General features: G+C 43.7%; 1 protein-coding gene across 2 annotated transcripts in view; it reads left to right on the top strand.

Moving 5' to 3' along the window:
* Adcy9 (adenylate cyclase 9) overlaps positions 1 to 23,195 on the top strand; it is a 116,455-nt gene that overhangs the window by 61,951 nt on the left and 31,309 nt on the right. For both annotated transcript variants that reach the window (XM_074059466.1, XM_074059467.1), the window contains exon 3: positions 15,591 to 15,781. In XM_074059466.1, the coding sequence (XP_073915567.1) occupies positions 15,591 to 15,781 (191 nt within the window). The remainder of the gene's footprint in view (positions 1 to 15,590; positions 15,782 to 23,195) is intronic.

Below are 23,195 nucleotides of genomic sequence, written 5' to 3'. Positions count from 1 at the left end.
ACACACACACACACACAGTTTCTTTTACTCTATTCCACATCCTCATCTGGGTTTGATGTTTTGTTTTTCATTTTAGTCATATTATCAGGTGTATAGTGATGTCTCATTGTGGTTATAATTTGCATTTCCTAAATGATTGATGTGGGACACTTTTTCATGCACATATTAGAGCCGGCAGCAAATGAAACAGCAGGTATCCAACCTGAACTGAACACTAATTTTTTGTCATTTTTATAGTTATATATTCATTGTATGGGGCAGGGAGCTGGATTTGTTGTGACAGTTCTGAATAGCCTTACATTGTACACTGGTCAGATCACCTCCTCCCCTCCATCTACCCCTCCCCCAACCCCCTCCCTGTCCTACTTAAAGCAATTATAAGAGGTTTCATTGTTCTGCTTCCTTTATATATATGAAGTCCATGAACCCTGTTCTTTCACCTTCATCTCTTCCATTCACAAGTACCCCCACACACACCATACCTATTTTACAGTCTTGTCTTTCATTATTAATTCCAAAGTCAATATTGACAGGGGTTTCTCAGTGTATCCAAGCTATGAATACACTTTACTTTGGTCAGTTTGACCCTCTCCATTACTCTCTCTTACCCCTTCTCTTCTACCCCCTGTTGTTTGGCAGCTTCCAGTACATATCATTACATCCTCTACCTGCACAGATATGAAGTATTTCCATATTGTTGGCTGTCACTCTTTTTTCCTTTCCCTCCTCCCCCAAGTTCCCTAGTGCAGTTCCACTATTTCAAACATGCTGAACACTATTTTTTAAGGGACAGCCTTTCCCCGGGCTCAGTACTGGCACTTTTATGTGTTTGAGAGTCTACTTCGGATCTCTTCACTCTTTTGTCTGTTGATTTGTCTTTATGTTGGTATTCCACTGTTTTAACTACCATGGCTTTGTGGGAGGTATTTAAGTCTGTGAAACAAGGTTTCCCTACTGTTTTTTGCAGGACATTATAGAAATGGATTCAAAGCATATGTGACCTTTTGGGTCTGGCTTCTTTCATTCAGTGCAGTGTTTTCAAGGTTCACTGTGTTGTAGCATGTGTCAGGGCTGCTTTCCTTTCTCTGGAAGAACAGTACTCCACCGTACGTATAGACCGTCAATTATGGACCTTTGTGTTGTTTCTGCTTGTTGGCTAGTGTGAATAATGCTGCTGTGAATATCAGATTACAAGTTTTTGAATGAATGAATGTTTTCTTTTCTCTTAGGGATGTACCTAGGAGTGGAATTCCTAGGTCGCGTGGTAACTTGGTGTTTAGCATTTTCAGGAATCGCAGACATTTTCTGTGATAGCTGCACCATTTTACATTTCTACCAGCTAAAGACTAGAGTTCTGGTTTTTGTTCATGCGTGTTCTTGTGTGTTGTTTTGAGCCATCCTGTGGGGTGTGAAGAGGTAGCTCATTGTGGGTTTGGTCTGCATTTTCTCGATGACTAATGGTGTTGAGCTTTTCATATGCTTATTGACTGTTCATATGTCTTCTCTGGAGGAATATCTATTCAGATACTTTGCCTTTAAAAAATTGAATTAGTTGTCAATTCAATTTGTGCACTTCATCACCAGGCATCCACGTCATATCATATTGTTCTATTCCCCTGTCTTCTTTCCACTTTACCCTTAAAATAGGCTTTAGTTCATGAACTGACTTCTTGATACGTCAGCTTGCCCACTCATTGATGTACTCACCTTTGTACCTCGCTTACAGTTTTGCTATTTCTTTGCCTCTGAGTACTGTTTTGAGAGGGCAAGTTCCCACTGTCACCTATCCAGCTACAGCACAATCACCTGGAAGATTCTAGATTCTTTCTCACAAGAGCATCTACAGCATTCTGAACCCCACGTCACCTGATGCCGTGGCATTGCCTCAGTCATACTACTTTCCTGTTCCCACATCACAAAGCCAAATGTGCCCTTTTCCCAAAAGCCCACAAATGGGCTTGTCGTATATTTTTTCTTTCTTCTTTCCTTTCTGATAGAGGAAGTCTACATAATCTTGCTGGTGATGCCCGGTCCTTTCACTTGAGTTCTGGGTTCTCTCTTTTCTCCCATTTTCAGCAACTTCACTGTTTAGCCTACTCCCTTTTCCTGCATCTTTAATCTCCCCCTCAACTGGGTCTTCCACCAGCACCCAGTGTTCTTCATTTCCCCCGCCCTGCACTGATCCTTCCAGGCTGCTACACCACCCCATTCCACTGGCATGCTGCATGGCCACATTGCTCTGAAGGATAAATATATTTGCTTTCTCCACTTACCTTCACACCCCGTCCCACCCTATCTGGCCTGTGGCCAGCATGGACCTCATGGTCCTCCTTTGTCCAGCCTCACTTCTCAGATGGCCTCGCACTTCCTCAGCAGCATTTGATATGGTGGCCAGTCCCCTCTTGATTTTCCCCTTCTCTTGGCTTCCTCTGAATCCTATGGTCCCACCTGTCCCCTGATCCCTCCTGTCCCTCCTCAGACTCCATTGCTTGAGTGCCCTTCCTTCATTATTTTTGAACGTTGTACTACCTCAGGCTCACTTCCTTCACTGAACTCTTCGTGGGGATAGGATGGACAGTCCATCTCTCACATAGATCTCCCTTGTGTTTTCGGTGGTATAGTTACTTCCGTCACCTCTTCTTGGGTATGTCACACTCACCTTCAACCTGAGGGGTCCAGAATTGAGCTCCTGATTTTGCCCCCAAATGTTTGCCTCCTCTGGTCTGACTTGTCTCAGTAAAGGTATTACTCTCTATCTGTGTGCGCAGGCAGAACCTGGGGAGCATCTTTACACTCATACGCTACAACCTGTCCATTCTGCCCTGACTTTAAATCACGAATATGCCTGCTTGTGTCCTGCAGGGGCACTGGACCAGGCCCTCTTCCTTTGCCTTCACCACATTAACAACCTTGTCTTGAGCCTTGAGGTTGCTCCTGTCTCCAAAGCCACTCGCGCCACCTGTGACTGAGTGACTTTTGAAAAGCTCCAGTGGCTCACACCTGTAATCCTTGCTACTCAGGGAAGCAGAGAGAGAGAGAGAGAGAGAGAGAAGAACAACAAGCAATGTGGGGTCTTGGATAGATGCTGAAACAGAAAGGAGACAAAAAGTTGATGAAATTCAAATACAGTTTATGCTTGGTATAGTACAATAAGACGTTCACATTAGGAGAAGTGGGGTGAGAGATATAAGGGAAATCCTTGGAATATAGTTACATCTTTTCTGTATGTCTAAAATTAGTTCAAATGAAAAAATTTAGAACAAATTAAAATGTAAATAAAAATAAAACTGGTTTTTGTGCCCTCTTAAAATTCTGCAGAGTCCTCTACTGGCCTAGCATGTAATCCAGATGCCCCTCGATGTCTTCCAGGACCTTGCACATCTCTCCAGCGCCATTCCAGTGCCACTCTTCTTCCCTCACTCAGCAACAGTGGCCTTCTTTTCAGCCAGCTGAACATGCCACAGTCTTTCCCACACTGGTTCCTCCATCTGGGGCATTTCCCCATAGCCATGCCACAATCATCTCCGCACCACGCATGTCATTTCTTCTGAGAGGGCTTCTCTGACTGTGTCCCAAACAGCCCCTCTGCTCACTTGTTCCCTATTGTAGAGAGCTTTTGTCACCTGCTCACAGTTTTCTTCCTGGTCTCTAGCCTGGTCTATAATGGGGACTCAGAACCAATAAATATCCTATTCCTCACTATGTGAGGAAGGTTGAAGAATTCAGTCCCTAGAGAAATGACACACACACAGTACTTTATTCTACTCTTCCTTGGTTGTAATGCTATTTGCAAATGCACCATCCTGGTAGAAATGGCTTCAGTTCTTTACATATCTGAATATCCCTTGTGTTAGGCCTTCAGTGAGGTACTGTAGGTCCTGAGGGTAGCAAGACACAGTCAGAATAAGGTGATTACAGTGTAAGGATTTATAACAGGCCTAGTCCATTCTTGATTCATTTTAGGATCTTATTATTAATTGAAAAATGGACAGGATAAAAATTAAGAAATGACTAGGCACAGTGACTCATGGCTCTAATCCCAGGTACTTGGGAGATAGAGACTGGGGAAGATCATGGTTCAAGGTCAGCCTGGACAAAAAGTTAGTGAGACACCCTATCTTCCCCATCTTGACCAATAAGCCAGGTATGGTGGGCATGTGCCTGTGTTCCCAACTACATGGAAGACTGTAAGTGGGAGGATCTCTGTCTGAGGCCAGCCCTAGCAAAAATACAAGAACCTATCTGAAAAAATAACGAAAGCAAAAAAGTGCTGGGGGTGTGGCTCAAGTGGTAGAGCACCTACCTAGCCAGTGTGAGGCCCTGAGCTCAACCCCAGTACCACCCAAAAAAAGTTAAGAAATGTTTCCCTTTTCAAATTGCTTCAGATGTTCATATACACATATACACACATGTACACATATTCTCATAAACATATATATGCTTTTACACATGCACCGAACTTCAGATTACTTAGTCTCTAAAATATCCTCCAGCTGATCCTGTCTTGGCAGGAGAGAGAAGCATAGAGAGAGCATATGTGTTTCAGGGCCACTTTTGTCTTATTTATTTTACTTACTTATTTAGTTTTTTTGAGGCAGGGTCTCACTATATAGTCCAGGCTCATCTTGAACTCACTTGTCAGCTCAGGCTGTCCTCAAGCTCACGCTTCTCCTACATCAGCCTCCCAAGTGCTGGTATATAGGCATCTACCACCATGCCTGGCTGTGGCCACTTTTTAAAGCCCACAGCTTTGGTGTCATCACCTCTGCTGAGCACCTACTACTGCATCCAAGGGTGACTGATGGAAGGCTGCACGGAGGCTGTTTGCAAATTTACTGGAGTTGTTTTGTTCTTGTTTTGTGATACTGAAGTTTAAACTAAGGATCTTGCACTTGTGAGGCAGGCACTCCACCACTCCTCTAGACCTAGAGATATTTTTGTTTCTGTTTTTGTTTTTCCTTTTATTTCCTAGAATTAAAAAATAAATTTTGGTGGTACTGGGGTCTGAATTCAGGGCCTCATGCTTGCTAGGCAGGCCCCTCCACCAGCCCTCTAGAGATATTTTTGATGGTCTCAGTGATTAAAGGTGATGAACATGAATTTAATTTTATTTCTGAATGGGAACAGGACATTACAAGTTAAATATGTGGCAAAAGCATAATAAATGTGCAATGTAAGGTAGCCATTAGGACTGAGAACGAGTGGCTCACTGCCTGGATTCCAGAGGTGTCAGTGTGGATCCTGGCGGGAACTTCACAAGGCCTAACAGGGCTGTTATGGTGAACCCAGAGGAGGGAGAGCCTTACACTGACACTGAGCAGATGTCAAGATCCAGTGACTTCTAGTCTGTGACTGGGGACCAGGTATTGTCACCCACATTCATGCCAGGAAGGCACGATATGTAAGTCAATCAGCCACAAGGGCTGATGTCCTGGCCCAGATGGAGCATGGAGGCAGTAAGGAGGAGTTTGTTTTCTGAGGTTCACTTAACACTCAGAGCCACTCCACCACAGTGCACACTCCACAGCCTTGGTCCTGGTGGGCTGCTGCTGGATGACCACACTGCAGGTTGGTGGGAAGGTAGAGGCGTCCAAGATGCAGGGTGGTCTAGGAGGGGGCAAAGCAGACAGTGGACATTGGCTTAGGTGACCTGGATTGTATTCTCCTTGCTTCCTGAACTTTCCTGGGATAAGTCCTGAGCGCAAGGAACACTGGAGTAAAACCTTTCCTGGAAGACCTGCTCCCACCAGCCTGCTGTTTCTGTCCAGTCCTGTTAGCACCGTGGCCTAGTTAAACATTAGGCCCTGAGGTGTCAGAGGGCCCCCAGCCTGGTCATTTGTACAGTGGCATGTTGTAAAATATGTGTGTCGCTTGTAATGGTGTGAAAGATCAAAGAGCTCGGGTGTTTGTTTTTAGGAATTGTGGTAAAATTCAAAGGGGGAAATTCTGGTATCTTTAAATATTCGTATTACAAACATTCTTTCTAAATAATATATGTCAAGCAAGGTCAAGCAACATAGATACAGGCTCCAGATGAGATTTTGAGTCAATCTTCCATCCCATTTTAAGGGCTTTTTTTTTTTTTTTTTTTGTCTTATTTTGTTTTTTGTCTTTTGAGACATGATCTCACTATATAGTCTAGGTTGGCCTCCAACTTTTGATCCTCCTGCCTTAACCTCCCAAGTGCTAGGACTGCATGTATGCACTACTATGCCCGGCACTGTCTTTAAAGATTTGTTGAAAATATTCAAGTGTTTCCAAGCTCTCCTGTTTCCTTATTCTTAGTGATTATCTGCCATTTTGTTTGGTATCTCCTGCTTTTTTGTTTCTGCATTAACTAGTCTACTGTTAATGCAGCAATTTCTCCCTGTATTTGCTACCAGTCATCATGTATGATAAGTTCAGAGTTAATGCTTGCCAGTTTGTACTTAGCTTTTCTTTTTATCCTAGCCATCCTTTTAGTAGTTTTTACTACCTCCTTTCTATTTAATAAAGATTAAAAAAGAGCTTTCTGTTTCTGGTTGATTCCTTTCCACCAGTAAGGAAGGATGTGGATCTTCACTGTTCACTACAATAGTTTCCATACTTAAAATTTAAATTATACTTCAAAAACAGCAAGCTCAGGCCAGGTGCTGGTGACTCAAGCCTGTCATCCTAGCTACTCAGGAGTCAGAGATCAGGAGGATCTCAGGTGAAAGCCAGACCAGAAAAATAGTTCCATAAGACTCTATCTCAAAAAAACCCTTCTCAAAAAAAGGGCTGGTGGAGTGGCTTAAGGCGTAGGCCCTGAGTTCAAACGCCAGCACCGCAAAAACAAACAAACAAAAAACCCCAGCAAGCTCAGCTCCATATTCATCCGAGCCTTGTTTCAAGTACTCAGTATATGCTAGAGGCTCCTGACCTGGACAGAAGTAGGGCATTGCCACAGTCACAGGAAGTCCTCTTGCACAGCACAGGTCTCTGTGCATCCAGGCCACTCCCTTGCTCCCTGGGTATCACCTTATCTCTCGAAGTAGCTTTCAGGTCCTCAGTGTTTTAGGAACTTTGCAGAAGTTCTTCCTTGGGTCCCACTTCTGTCTGTCTTCTAAACCCAGCTGTGCGAGGTGAAGTATCCAGGCTCCTTTCACCAGCAGCACCCAGGCCCTGGCTCGGACCAGGCAGATACTTGGTCTTGGGTGATTGCTGTGACGCCTCTCTCATTTCTCAATCACAGCTGGTGCAGGCACATCAGCCTGGACTGCAGTTATGAGGGTTTTCTATACTGGGGTCAGTGGCGTATTACCTCTCAGCATTCCTTTTATTTCTGTTCTGATTTTTGTCCACTTTAACATGATCTTATGGTGCCTCATCTTGCCCTGCCATCTTCTCCATGTTTGATTTCTGTAACTTTTTCTTTCAGTAACATTACTTTCATTCTTGTTTCTCTCCTGATGTTTTTAAACTGCGGTTCTATTTCTTCTTAAATTTATACTTAAGATGTGCTCTTTGAATCAAAGGTATTTTTCCATATTTTTGCCCTATTTGTCGTATTTCTTTTTTGTTGTTGTTTATTTGTTTGTTTTTTGAAATGGTCTCACTGTGTAGCCTTGAGTGGCCTGGAACTTATGATTCTCTTGCCTCAGCATCTCAAGTGCTGGGATTACAGGCATGAAGCACCAGGCCCAACTTATTTTTAATAGGACACAGAGTTTCTAACTGGTGTCAATTAATTTAATACTTCCAGTTTTTCTTTTCCAAATTATAGACTCTTCAGTGAAAAGCCTCATAATACTGAAAACAGATGAACATGAATCACATGGATTAATATGGATGAATCTCAAATATAATGCTAAGAAAAAAAGCAGCTTTGACTGAGAGCCTGTCTCAAGTAGTTGACACCTACCTAGCAAGGGCGAGTTCACATCCCAGTGCCACCAAACATGAGCAAACAGACAGAGTCTGAGCAGGAGCACCTTAGGACTGCTTGTTGTGTAGTGTGCCATGTTCAACAAAGGGAAAGCCTGTATAGCCCGGGGCTCAAAGCACCTCAGACCAGAGGACCGCCAGTCTTCAGTTTATATTTCCTCATGTTTCTGTTTCTAAGACATTTTGTAATAATTTTCATAATTTTCGTGTTCTTTTAAAATATGATGTAAATAAGAAAAATATTTACTGCTATAGAAAATTACTGTTTTCTGTGATTGTGTATTGGTGTATTTCTGTTTTTTGGCTTTTTTTTTTTTTTAAGCGTGGTCTAGTGCAGTGTAGAATACTATCTCTTTCCCATAGTGCTAGTTGTCTTTATGTCTCTTCTTCTCTGAGTATTGTGCCATCTTCTTTGGGCCCAGCATCTCTCCTGGTCTGGAACCTTCCTTCCTGGACTTCTGCCCACTTCCATCTCTTCTTTAACAACAGTGGTTCTTCTAGGGTCTGGACCAGAGCTCACTTTCCACCATGTGACCAGGGAACCTCTGAGGACTTCTCCAGCCCTATTGTGTGAGTGAGGGCTGCATTGTACATGACAGCTCAAGGTCAGTGTTTTGTGTAAACCAAGTCTCTGTGAGTCAGATGCCCCACAACCCATTCTTGTCCTGCCCTTTTGAACAAAGGCACTCAACTACTCATTGCCTTGCTTTCACTTTCAATTGGATTGTGCCTGAGTCTACAACGTAGTTGCGATTTTCTTGGGGCATAACTAAATGAGAATCCCATACTGTGCAGTGGGAGGGCAAGTCCCTCAGCCCCTGACGTCTCCAAGGGGCAGAGGGTCTCTGTTCTCAGCCTCTCACTCTGTGCAGCAGCACTTGGGAGGTTATTGGAAATACACACAAACACAGCTTGAATTCTTCTGAAGAAGGCTGAAAAAGAAAGACTGCCACTGGTGCTGAAATGAAATTGCAGACCTTGAAGGTATCTAAGAAGAGAAGGGGCTTGGGGCTCAATCAGTCTGCCATGTGCCCAATAAACAAGAGAATGCAGTCTGAGAAACTGCTTCAGTGACTGTATCAGCCAGGATGCAAAATGCCCATCCAAAGTGAGAAAACCTAAATGCAACCTGGGTGATTTGAAAACTACGGAAATTCACAGCAAGTGATTTGGAAGGAAGTCAGAGTCTGGGTAAAGATCCCACAGAGTAACAGATGGCAAAGACCTATATGGCTGCTCCCACCAAGAGTTAGTCAGGAATCCTTTGAATCAAGTATTGCCCTTTGCCTAATCTAAGACTTACAGGAAAGCTGGTTCCATTGTCCATATGTCTGTCCTTCCCAGTCAAAGATGCCCATCAGAGATGTGCATGGAGGTGGAACCACCAAGGGTGAGTGGAAAGCATCCTTGCATGTGAATTTCCTCCTGGATGAAGATGAAGTACCATCCAAGATGGCAAGGACAGCTTGCAGCTCCTGCCTGTGTGGCCAGGCACTGGGTGCGTGGTGAGGCCAGCTGAGCAGTGCGGTGCACATATGCCACAGGGTGCTGTGTTGGTGGTTTGACACTCTGGCTCGGTGTTGGCCCAACCTTTTTGGACTATACTGCAAAAGTAAGAGCTGAAAATCTGGTGATTCTTGGAGGTATCTTATGAAGGTCAAATTTTCTTTTGTTTTGTTGTGTTTAATCTCTTCCAGACTTCTGAGTTTTGCCATGTAGAATTTTCAGTTCCTCAAGGTTGTTTGGCCTTGCTTCTTATTTATGTGTTATGCCATGTTATCTATCTCTAAACTTTTGTTTTTAGTATTTTTCTTTTACCTGCCACTGTCCACTCCTTTACCTTGAATTCTCAGGGAGTATAAATTTCTTCTGGCTTTGTTCCTTCTCAAAATCTCAGAACTGTTGTGTTTCATTGAAGTTCACAGTTTGATTCTTTTCTCTTTTAAAAAAATTGCTTTGTTGAGCGATAATTCAAATACTATCAACTAACCCTCTAAAGTGTGCAATTTTGTGACATTTAGCATATTCAAAAGCTGTACTGCCACTACCACAGTCTTATATATCTCTTACCCCAAAAAAGTAACCCTATATTCATTTGCAGTTGCCTCACCTCTTAGACCCTTAGAGAACACTAGTGTGCTTTCTGTCTCCTCAGAGTTCCCCGTTGTGGGCGTTTCATATAAATGATCTTTGTTTGTTTGTTTTTTACAGTGTTGGGGATCAAACCCAGGATCTCAGACACACAGGGCAATTGCTCTACCGCTGAGCTGTACCCCCAGTCCTATTCTCAGATTTTAAATCTAGTTTTTCATTTCTCTTCTTCCTAGAATCTTTTTTCCATTATGCTTGTCCTATACGTAAATCTGGACCTCTTAACCTTTCAAATTAGCTGTTATTTCTTAATTCTGTTGGAACAGAATATAGTTTCCATTAACTGGTACCACTGCATAGATAGCCTGGCCTCTTCTGGGGTCTGGTGAATTGGTGGTGGTGTTACTTGGCAAACAGAAGTTGACTGGTTGGTCATATTTCTCAGTTCCTGGTGCCTTTCCTCCCAGCAGTCTGGGCTCACGGCTATTTAACCTCTGGTATCTTATGGTCCTCCATACTGTTAGCCTGGACCTCTACTTCTTCCCTTTTATTGTCTACAACTCATTGTAAAAGTGCTTTCATGCCTCTTGAACACTGTCAGCATAAGCTGGGATCCTTGTAACTCTCTCTTGGAGGTTGTGTCACCACTTGCCTGTCCTCCTCTTCACTGCTGACCAGCAACTCTACTGCTTATTCATGCCCTTCCTCAGTTTACTCTTTTCTTTGCCTTCTGAATTTTTTACTACTATGTATTAATTGTATAAAGAGGTTTCATTGTGATATTTCCATATGCACATATATATAATGTACTTTGATCAAATTCACTCCCTGTATTATTCTTTCTTATCCTGGTGTTCTCTGAGTTACTCCTCAGAAGAAGTGCTGTCTTTCTTTTTTGCATTTCCCTGTTTCCACATACCAACCCATTTAACTCTCACAGCAGCCCTATGATGTAATATTTCCATTTCAAAGACAAGGGAACTGAAGTCAAGCATAGAAGTAAAAATTTCCATCTGACTCAGTTTTGACAGCTGGAGCACTTTTTGTCTTTCAACCCTTAGCCCAGTCCTAACCCTAAGTAAGGACCCAATACAGACTTAATTTGCTGGGTAAATGAATGATCAAATAAGTGAGATGAATGAATGGAATAGTACATGGCAGGTGTGCCAAATAGGATCTTCCAGAGCACTTGACTCTGGGGCTTTGGTGAAGATTCATGATATTAAAGCATGGCTCTAAGGTTGTTTAGAGGAGGAGGCATGACCGCTGACCTTTGTTACCACTGGACCGTCGTATAGTATTAGCATTCAGTATCACAGTACTTAGAACACCAAATGTAGACGTTAGAAGAGGACGACAGGACATGGTCACTAAGTGGATGCCCAGTCACCCACATTGACCTTGGTGGCAGCACATTACCCATGACAAGTAGAGAGGGGGAAGCTGGGTGTAAAAAAGTTCCTGTTCAGAGCCAGGCGTGGTGGAGGCAGGAGGATTGAGAGTTTGAGGCCAACCAAGGAAAAAAGATAGCAGGATCCAGTCTCTAAAACAAAACACCAACTAAAGGACTGAAGGTGTGGCTTAAATGCTAAAGCTCTTGCCTGCATGAAGCTCTGGGTTCAATCCCTAATACCACCACCAAAAAAAAAAAAAAAAAAAAAATCCTTTCAGATGTAGAGGATGTGTGTGTGTGTGTGTGTGTGTGTGTGTGTTTTCTTAGGCTGAAGTTTTACTCAAGGTCAAATTAAACAGGCTTTTATTTCTTCACCTTGTTGGGTTAAATCTGTCCATATGTTATTGCTTGGACTGCATTTTAAAAAAAAGACGTTCAATTTCACCAAGAGCCACCTGCTGTTAGAATCTGTGATTTGTCATCAACTATTGGGCAAACCAGAACTTGTCCATTTTGGTGATCATTTATTTTACATAGAAGTGGCAGGACTAAAAGCCATCTAGAGTGTTTTAATGTTAACACCAGATGATTTTACTTTCATCAAAACTTTTGGTCTTCTTAAGAAGCAACAGATAATTATACAATATCATATCTAACCTTATAGGCCCTACACTACCTGGTAGGTTGAGTGCTTCAAAGCTAGGCATGGTGGCATACATCTATAATCCCAGCACTCAGGAGGCTAAGACAGGAGGATCATGAGTACAAGGCCAGCCTGAGCTACCTAGGAAGACCCTGTCTTAAAAAATAATGACAAAGTGCCTTTAATCTTTATTTTCTTTATTGACTGATTGCATTTTAGTTTAAGTAATTTTGGCCATTTCAGACCTACTTGTGAGGAAAAATATAAGGCAAAGTGAAAAGAATGTTTATGAACCAGCCCAAGCTGATTGCCTCTCTGTGTTTATTGTTTAAATCATCAGTGATGTCAGCTTCTAGGCATTTATTATGTTTTAAACATACTAGTTATTCTTCCCTTTCTGTTGCATTGACAGTCTTGTCCTTGATTCCTAGAGACTAAAGATTTCTCACTCCAAAGCAAGAGTCTCTCAGAAAAAGACCAGGATAAAATATATCTGAATCCTTGTTATTTTCCAAAATGGACTTTGTCACTCCCTCAGATTATACTCAGTTCACCAAAACTGATCGCCCATGTATGCATAGCAGTTTTTGTCCTCAAAGTGTTGATATACATTCATCCCTCAGTATCCATGGGGGTTAGCTCCAGGACCCCCATAGACACAAGTCTGAGGACACACAGGTGCCTTCTGTGAAATGGCATAATATCTGCATATAACCTATAATCCTCTCGTATATTTTAAATCATCTCTAGATGATTTAAATATTTGGTGTACTATATTGTTTAAGGACTAGTGACCAGGAAAAAATCTATACTGGTTCAGTACAGAAGCAGTTTTTTCAAATATTTTTGATCCATGGTCAGTTTAACCCATGGATGCAGAATCCACTGATGAGGAAGACTGATGGTACTTAAGAACACTCAGGGATGTTGACCATGTTAATCATCCCAGCACACAGCTGCAGACAGATTCCTCCACCAGACAGGAACATGTTAGGAAATGCCTCCCCCTCTGCAGCCATTGTAAAATGAAGCTAATAAAAGACATAAGTGCTGGTGAGATTGAAAATCAACTACCAGGAAAGAAAAACAGAAATGATGTTTATTCTCTGTGTGTGTGTTTAACAAAATAAATCATTTAGCTGCCTTATTCTGACCCTCTGCTCCAGAAGAGCCATTCTGTGAAGTGTTGGACCCAGGATCCATGTGTGTGGTTACTCATTAAACCGTTAACTCTGCTGACTTAAGGCTTCTACTAAGCTTGAGCTCAGAAACTTTGTCCTAACACCTTTCTCAAGGTGTGTCCTTTGGGTAACTAAGCCTTGTCTTACTGTATCATTCTGATATCTTTCTGGTTTGGACAAATGGCTTCACTTTAAACTAGCTCTTTCTATTGAACCCTAAATAAAAATGTATTAATTTTATCCACCAAACTTCCTTGCTGTGGCCACTTAGGTGTGTTTGACCTTTGTAACACTAGCAGCGTTGTCATTACAGTTGGTCATTCAGAGCTCCCTAAAGAAAAATTCAAGTGTAGAAACAGATTTGGAACAATTTTGATTGAAAAGCTCTGCACATACTTTTGTACATAGAAGGAGTATGAAAAGGGCTCTTGGTGACAAACAGGTCACACTCTATGTTGATAATAATAGGTGCTGTTACCAAGTACACACTGTGCACCAGGCCCTGTGAAGGCTACATGTAAGAATCATTGGAGCCTTGCCATGGAGTGGTCCTGTTCTCAGCCCACCTTATAGGAACCAAATGGTAGAGGGATGAAGTAGTCCATGTAGGTGCCACATTTCGGAGGTGATGGAGCTCAAGCTCAACTCTCAGGACTCCTTTCCCAAAGCCAAGCCCTTGCTCACTGTATCTCTGAATGTTGCCTGTCATCCCCACATTTAGGGGTTAAGTTCCCCATTTCCACCATGTCTCCCACTCCCCTCCCACCCACGGTAGGTGGCATTCCACCAGCTCCTTGGCTCATCTTCAGCCTTGGGCTGGCCCTCCAGCTGGCCTTCTTTTTTCCCTGCTTCTTAGTAGCTTCCAGGATGCAGACTGTGGTGATGCCCATCGGCCCTGCTCCCCCTGGCCATTATCCCACACACACTCTCTGTCCCAGCTGCACTAACTCAGTACCATTTTTTGACTGTGCCTGCCAAAAGCTTTATTAGAAGGACCTCCATGGACTATTCTAGAAACACCTGCTGCCTGGGTTGACCTTACCTGGGGGACATGTTATCTTGGTGGTCTTCTGTCTTAAGTCTGCTCATGCTGGTATCACAGAACACCACAGGCTGGATAATTTATAACGAACAGAAATTTATTTCTCACAGCTCTGAAGACTAGGAAGTCCAAAAATCAAGGCACTGATACAATTTGGTTGACTGTAGAGGGCTTCATCCTTCAGAGGAGAGGAACAGTGTCTTCACAGGGCAGAAGGTGGGAAGGCAAGATGTCAGAATGCTGCATGAATCTTCTTATAACAAGGGCCTCAGCCCCATGCATGGGGTAGGAGCCCTCGTGACTTCTTAGTACTGTCACATTGGCAACCCCTGAATTTTGGAGGGAAAAAAACTCAAACCACAGCACTCACTTTCCCAAGTCTTTGCAAGATGCCTTGTCTTGTGCTTCCCAGAGTGCCCCCCGTGTGCCTTCCTCCCACGCATTGCAACCTGACTGTGTCACATCAGCTTGTGGCCTGGGCCCATTTCATGTGATGGGCTCCACACAAGTTGAACCATGACTGAGGGGGCAACTCTCATCGCCTCTGTACCTGCCACAGCATGTGGTAAACAGAAATGTTTAGTAAATGTTTGGTGAATGAACAGCGATCTGGTATCACAATTACCAAGTGGTGACAGACCTCAGAGATGTGAGTGTCAAGGCATTCTGTTAGGGCTCGTGACAGCAAAGGCAGGCAGCTGCTGCTAGTGCTTCCTGCTGAGGGCACACTCAACCTTGGGACTTTGTTACTGTCCTCTATGGCTCAGGTCTTTTTACGTCTCCTTGCTCAGCCTCCTTTCTGCATTCTGTGCTGCATGCTCCAGGAAAAGCTGTCTGTATATTCTCTTGCAGTGCTGGAGCTGGGCAGGGAGCAGATGGGCAGTTGTCTGGACAAAGGACTCTCCCTGGGGTTGAGGTCTCCCCTGCATCCCAACTGCCCCTTAAAAATGTCAGGAATAGGTGTTTACAGATCACAACCAACCTGAGCAGTGTGGAGAGCTAACCATCAATCTGCTCTGCTGCCATTACAAAGAAGTCACGTGACCCCTTCGTGGAGGAATTTTTAATGTTCATTTGAGTCCCTGAAGGTAAAACATGCAGCATTCTTCAAAGAGAATGCAGTATGAGTAAATGGTGTGTCTTGGAGGCAAATGGTCTCCCCGAGGCTACATCTGTCTGAGAAGACCGGGAAGGTAGTTACAAAATATGACAAACTCACATTTTCACTTTACTTCCACCTTTCAGGAGTGTGTTCTCCACAGAGAGCAAGATCAAGCTGCAGTTCAACCAACGGTGGTTTCAATCTGTGCTGATTGTAATTTTTATCCATCATAGGTTTGAAGACATACCTGATATCGGGTCAGAGAGCCAAGGAGTCTCACTGCAGCTGTGCAGAGGCCTTGCTTTCTGGCTTTGAGGTCATTGACGGCTCACGGTTGTCCTCAGGCCCTAGGGGACAGGGGACAGCATCATCAGGGAGTGTCAGTGACTTGGCGCAGACTGTCAAAACCTTTGATAACGTTAAGGTTAGTTTTTTTTTTTTTCTTTCTTCTAAAACTTTATATTAATTCTGCAATAGAACATGTAAAGTAATAGGCAGCCTGTGGCAAACAACTTGGAATGCCTTTCAATTTGGCTTTTACATTTTTAAAATTAATATAAAGTTAGCAGCATTTTGCATTTTTAATATCCTTGTTTTTTGACATGACACACCTCCATTTCCTTTCTGCCTCACATAAAGTTGTTTCTCACTTGAGTTTAGTTATTTTCTTGTTCTGCGGCCTGTGGTATCTTTTGGGATTTCTAAAAGCTAATGATAAACGACAGTAAAGGTAATTTTCTTTGCATCTTGCTTGCAGAGCTGGTTTCTATTTTATTTTAGAAACCACTTTCTCAAATACTCCTGTGTCTCTTGAAATCAAGTTTTGTGATTATCTTGAATTTTGTTGCTGTGGGTGAATCTTACCATGTAGCTCACTGGAACAAGTCACATTGTCAAGAGTGTTAGGTGTTTCATTATTGGAACAGACATCATCTGGTCTAGAAGTGCCTGTTTCTAGATCGACATTATGTCATGATAAATAACCCAGGAATTAACATGCTCAACTTTGGGCATTTGAAATCATTCTTGTTTCTTGTAACTGCTATTCCTCAGTTTTCACATTGACTTGAGTTAGTTTCCCCACTGTTACCTTCTGCTTATTTTTACAGTTCAAATATTTGCTGTTTCCATTTTTAAAAAGAAAACAAGATCATTATAATGGTTCTAATTCACTATTCTGTGCTCCCAGATAACAAATGTTATGTTAGGATGATGGGCTATTGTAACAGCTTTCATCCAGCACATTCTACTTACCCACATTTGTTAGCAGACTTGAAAGCTAGCTGATGGTCTTTAAGCTTAACAGTCTTCATAATGAGGCAGCCAGCTGGGGTATTCAGGTTATTTTACCATGTTGGGCTCCATCATGCCTGTCATGCAGTTACTGGTAACTACTGCGTTCAGGCTTATTGAGAAAGCTCGTTGATTATTTTCCCGGTGCGCTTTGCTAATTTAATGCAGCTTCTCAGCCTTGGCACTCTTACCATGACTTGATAGTGCTGTGTAGTTAGGCTCGTTGTGCAGTCAGGATCATCTCTGGCCTCTGCCAACTGGATGCCAGTAATCCCACCCTTCCCCAGTGCCACAACCAAAAACATCTCCTGACATTTCCCTGTGTTCCCTGGGGCAGGGGGAGGGCAGAGCCACAGTGAGTGGGCCCCTGGGACGGTAGTGTTCGACTCTCTCATGCCACTTCTGCACGCTTAGGACAGGTGATTCATCTGAAATCTCCTGAATGCCTGTCCTCCTTAGAGACAGCTTCCGCACTAGCCTGGCGTTTTGAAGCATCAGATGGAGGGGCTCTCAGCTAATGTTACTGAGCATGGGAAGGGAGGGATAAACGAATGTGGCTTTCCAAATATGGTTTGATTGCGTGGGAGAAATGGCTTCCTCCAGGCTTCACACAGAGCTGTATTTAAGTAGAGAAACAGAGCTCAAAGCCCAAAATAAATGATTTGTTGTAGTCGCCTGACATTTTGAATTGTGCGTGTTGTGTTTCCACCCATCAGGGGTTGCAGTGGCTGAGGTCACCATATCACACACTTGCAGTTTTTGTAGCAGAGTCTATGCCAAATTGCTTTCAGGTTTTCATTCATCCTGAAAGAGCATTTCGTTCTAGTCATAGATAGCTGTTTCGTTCTGGGTGGGCAAATGGTTTAGCATACTCTATGTCATGTATATTTTCCAAATAATTGGAAAGTTTCCTGAAAAATCTAGTGATCTGTGGACTGCTGCCAAAGGCATTTGAGCAACAACAACAATAACAACAACAACAAAATCTTTGTGTCCCTTTAAGGAGGCAAAGATGAATCAGGTAGAGAAGTATAGTTTCTGAGATGTTTGAATGGTTTGGATAGGCTGTCTCAGAACACTGGAGTTATGTGGATTCCATAGTTGGGGCGGAAGATGCAAGGAGCTAAAAGACCCATGTAGCCGCCATAGAGGGCTCTTCTTACCATGCTGCCTCCCAGGCTCACAGGAGAGTAGGTGTCTAAGCACCTCATAATCACAAGCACTGGATTACTATGAACAAATCATATTCGCTATGATCCTAAGCTGGAAAGATGGAAAACTAAGTCTGCTTTAAAGATTATATAAATTATGATCTGACCTATAAGACCTTCCCTCAAGTAAGAGGTTTTGGACAGTAGAAATGTAAAATACCAGTGACTCACTCCTGTGTCCTTTGGGTGGATTTATACAAATTTGTCTGTGCCTTGCACAGGTGGCATTGGTTTGTTGCCTTAGTGGTTACCATCTGCACCGCGATGAGCTTTTCCAATGTGCTGACTCTAGCCCTTCCTAATCCCTTACCAGGGTTCTTGGCTCTTCTTGTCAGCAGGCCGCTTTTCCTTTGCTGTTGCCACCTCATTCAAGAGTGAACTCCCTATGGATTTCTGACTCCATCCTCACTCTCTTGCCCTCACCTGCCTTGCTGAGTCGGAAACACACTTTCAAAGTCTGTTTCCTTGAGCTGTAGTTTCTCAGGAAGGATCCTGGGGAGGTAGGATGGTGTTACATACACAAAGAGGCTGTGCGCTCCAGTTGATTTGAGAAATTCTGGATTAAACAGCACAGAAGGGCTTTCTCTACTGCAGGGCTTCTCAGAGACATTAGTGTGCCCGTAGGCATTGCTGCCTCCCATGAGGCGGGGATGCGTGGCATTCTTAGGCCTCTTTGCACGTGTCTTTTCTCAAGTTGTACCTTGCGGGGCACATGCTGTGGGTGACACTGTTTGGGGGGTGCTTGTATAGTGGGAGCATCATTCCCAGGACCAAAACTTAGAGGAGTGTGGTCAGTAAGCAGTCACTGAGGGGGTGCATGCCCCTCCTCCTCCTGGAATCCTCTCCTGGCCTTTGCCACTACAGCATCTCTAATTAATTTCTCTGCAACTTCCTGTGCCTCCCTAGCTGGTGGTGCTGTTTCTTCATCTCCACCTTCTTACTTCTTATAGTCTGTACCCTTGGCTCTATCAACTGCAATCTTAAACCTTCCTCTCCTGTGCTCTTTCTGTGTGCTCTGAGTACAGGGACTGTAAGTTAAATTACTTAGACATTTCCCAAGTGTCCAGCACAGTGCCCGGAATGCAGTCAATAATTACAACTTCTTTTGACCTAAGTTCTAATTCCATAATGATACACAGAGAGAAGTAGATAAAGAGGACCAAACTTAGAAACCTTGGCAGAACTATTTAGAACCAAGGTAACATCCAGGAAGAATCTATTTTCCACTGTATCCTATATGTCTTTAAATTCTCTACCTCTTGGCTGGCAAATTCTTATCTACTCTCTCATAAAACACTCGAGTACTATAACCACCTACCAGGAAATGATAGCAATGTCATGGGCCAAGGGCTTTGGTCCTGAGGTTATAGGTCAAAGGAACCCTTCCCACACCCCAGTATTGGCTTTTTGAAGTGATAAGAAGTGAGAGTTCCTTGTGAGGAGGGCGCTGCCCCACACAGTGGGGTGGAGAGAGATGCCAAAACCGTGGCAACTCAGCTTTGCAGCTGAGTGTATATTGATGCTTCCAAGGTCCACGTTTGGAACCTTGAGGACAGTTGAGAGGGACAAACAGAACGAGACAAGGACTCTGCCCGTCAGACTTGAGGGGCAGCAGAGGTATCATGGAAAGAGCCATGACTACAAACTGCTGGTCCTTCTCAAAGCCTTGCCTTTGGGTCTGTGAAGAAATCACAGGATTTCTTTAACCCAGTGTTTCTCATAGGCAAGATGGTACTGAGGAGGAAACCTCTCAGAGCTGTCTGAGATGAGGTGAAGCCATGCCCACGAATGACAGATTTGGAGTCGAAGCCGGGTCAGTACTGGGCATACATCTGCTCCCTCCAGGCAGAACAATGGATGCTGACAATAGCAGGAGAAGAAGAGGCTGGGAGGAGGCAGAGATGATGTCAGATTTGGTCACAGGAAGCTGTGGACTCTCTTGGGAAGGGCTTACCCTTTCCATTCTGGTTTGAAGGAGATTCTTAAAATTATTGCAGTCAATTGTTGATGTGGGGATAGATGCTATCTGATATAACCAAGTCAAAAATAGGATATAGAAACATGGGCATACTGGCCTGCTGAGTGTGACAGCTCTGGAGCAGGTGTTGTTACCAACACTGGGTGATGGTTGGATCAAGACTGCAAGTTTGTCAATGAAAATAGCTTTTCCAGTGTCTTTGTGAAGAACAAAGAAAATGAAAACCAAATTAGTCCTAACCCATGAACTCGTTGAGCTTTAAAACATCTTAGTTTATCTCTGAAAGGCCTCACCAAGAATGTACCTGCTTGGAGATCTCTGTAAGTTGCTTAATCTGTTATTCAGAACCTGGGCATTTCTACAGGGTTTCAGCCAGTTATGAAGCTAACGGTATGGATTTGCCCCATAGGGATGATTCAGAGAGGGCGTGTCCTGTGTTCAGAATGCTCATTCTTTCCCTTTGAGGCCCAGAAACATTCTTTCGTGACAGTCTCTGTGATGTTTTAAAATCACACTAAATAAATATCACTTCTTTTGCCTCTTTATACCTGGATGTTAAGTCATTATGAATAGACTCAGGTGGCCCAGTTTGAGGGAGTAAAGGGCCTTTAGTCCATTATAGAAACTGAAAATATAAGCCTATGTTTTACACACACACACGAAGTTTAGAAATTACATTTGTTTTAGGTGGGCGTGTGAACTGATAATGGCCATGGTTGCACATCCTGTGGCTGCACCAAAACTGTCGACATAAGAGTTTTAAGCGCAATGGTCGTGAAGGGCTGATGGTCCTTGGGCACCACACAGTGTGGCCTTGAGATAGTCTGTCTGAGTTTTACAGGTGTGTGTTTGTTATTTTGCCTTCAGCATCCATAGCAGTCTGCTTCCTGTTCTTACAGCTTCTGGGATGTGTTTCTTTTTCTGTGATTAATTGCTGCTTCTGTTTTCCTTTAATGTTGTCTGAGCAGAAATCATCTATTTTGAAGTGTTCCTACCTGTACCTAATGCATTTGCTTAAATAACAAAGCCCTGGCCACCAGTGGCATAGGAGTTAGCTCCACGACTTCTGCCTTACATGGCAGTGTTGTGTGCGTGGCGTCAGGGTTGTAGGCACTGCTGCCTGGACTGACACTCCACCACTTTCCAACTGTGTGACTCCACGCAATTCCTTGTTTTCTCTGTCCTCTATGTAAAATGGGACTAATCATAGTGACTGCATCATAAACTGATACACATGAAGAACTTATCAGTGACTCATGTTTGTTGTTGTCATTCTTCCCCCTGCCTGCCACATTCAACAAGAGTTTCTTGTTAAGAGTATGCATCTTCTAGAATCCGAATACCCTGCTGGCTAGGCATGTTCAGCAGACTAACCAGGCAAAGCAGGACTTCTCTGATGTTTTCTTCTCCAGAGGGGCTTCCTTGCCCGACCTGTGACAGTTATGGAAAGGGATAACTGTTGGCTTCAGAATGACTTACCTTGCTGTGAGAAGCAGTCTTGAAGAAAAGACCTAATGTGAAGGTGCCCACATGTGTTAAGAGTAACTCCTGCAAAGCCCACATCCATGGAGGTGGGGGGAGGAGGCACAGATAGTCTGGGAAGCTGTACAGTGCATTCTTGGATCTTCTCCAAGGAATCTCAGATTACCTAGGCAACGGCCAGCAAACTCCTTGGCCTGAGGAATATGCTGTTGGAATGACCTTAGAAGCTTCCCTGGAGTCACTCAGAAGAACCAGGAGTACAGTCATTGTGGCTGGGTCATTTTAGGGGATGGTAGTCCAGGAGATCAAAGTGCCAGGATTATTCCTGGGCCCTCTTTGTGCCAGGAGAGGCAGCCAAAGGGAAACCCTGTGGTGGTCAGGGGCTGGAGCCCTGGAGTCTAACCCCTCTGTCCATGAGCTCTTGCATCTTCAGAAGGCTCATTTCTGCCTCAGTGTGGTTATACAGATCCACTGACATCATATACGTGAAGCTGCAGACCTACCTGTTGCTGTGTCCTCAGCACATAGAGGTTCCTGAATCATAGCAGTTATCATTACAACAGTGATTTTATCTAACATGCCTGCCAGCATTGCTGCTCTGTGAGCCATGCTTCCTCACATGGTGAGGTGTGTCTCCACCTGGTTCCTGGGTGTCTCCACAGGGGTGGAGGTACCTGTAGCTGTGGGAGAGATGGATGTTTAATGGATTGGGAGAGTTTCACAGGGGTAACAGTACTTGTAAGGGATATCAGTAAAGTTGTAAGGGATGTTTTAATCCAGACTAAAATTAAGAAATGGGAAAGAGTGAAAGGAAAATGGCTGCGGTGGTGTAGAGAGGGAAGCAAACCCACCCGCTGTTTTATGAAGGGACTCTTCTGGTTCAGAAGGGGGTCTTTCTCTGTAGACCAGAAGGGAGTGTTGAGATGGGAGATGTCTGCGCTGAGTAGCGTGGTTTTCTCTAAGGTGGTTGTCTTGTTTTAAATTGTGATCAACGCTCCCTCAAAGGAGAGGAGCTAAGGAAGAAAGAGAGTAGCAAAGAGCAGCATTTTCAAAGTGCGATGAAGTAACCTCCTGCAGTGTTCAGATTCCTGCCTGGGGCCCTGCCGGGGGCCTGGGATTCTGTGCCCACTCGCCCGACCTTTGCCCATGAGAGAGGTCACCAACCAACCAGTTCTCCCACAGAGCAAGGCTGTGTCCTCCTAATGCTTCTCCGTTCCGTATTCCATGAAGTCAGCACTGTGTGAGTGGACCTGGTGCACAAAATGAAGCTGCTGAAGCCAAGTGTGGTGGTGCACAACCATAATCCTAGCATTCAGAGGCTAGAGGCAGAAGAGGATCACCAGCTTGGGGCCAGCCTGGGCTATGTGAGTTCCAGGCCAGCTACTATATAGCCAAATCCTGTTTCACAAAAAATAAAAAATAAAAACTGCATGGAAAGACCTCTGACACACTTTACATGTATTTTCTCATTTTGCCCTTATGATAATTCCTCAAGGTAGTCATAACCCCATTTTGCAAAGAAAGAAACTGAGGCTCAGTTTCACCTAAAAGTTTCACCTTTTAGGTGGTAGAACCAAGATTCAGTCCATGACAAGGTGATTCCAAAGCCAGGACTTTTGGGGTATGCTACTTGTCTAGTCTCAGTGTTAAAAGGGGTCAGAGAAATTGCTTTTTACTCTTTTGTTCTCATTTTGAAATTGGTGAAAGTCCTTAGAACTTACATTTTGTTTTATATTGGACACCCTATGGGTCAAACTCAGGGCTTCCTGCTTGTTGGGCAGGAACTGTACCACTACACCACCTGCCCTTTTCACTGTTATTTTTGAGATAAGATCTCACTTTATGCCCAGCCAGCACGGACCAAGATCCTCCTA

Source organism: Castor canadensis, chromosome 17 (assembly GCF_047511655.1).
Source record: "Castor canadensis chromosome 17, mCasCan1.hap1v2, whole genome shotgun sequence".
NCBI lineage: Eukaryota > Metazoa > Chordata > Mammalia > Rodentia > Castoridae > Castor > Castor canadensis.
The sequence above is the reverse complement of the archived record's forward strand: the minus strand, read 5'-3'. Positions and strand labels throughout refer to the sequence as shown.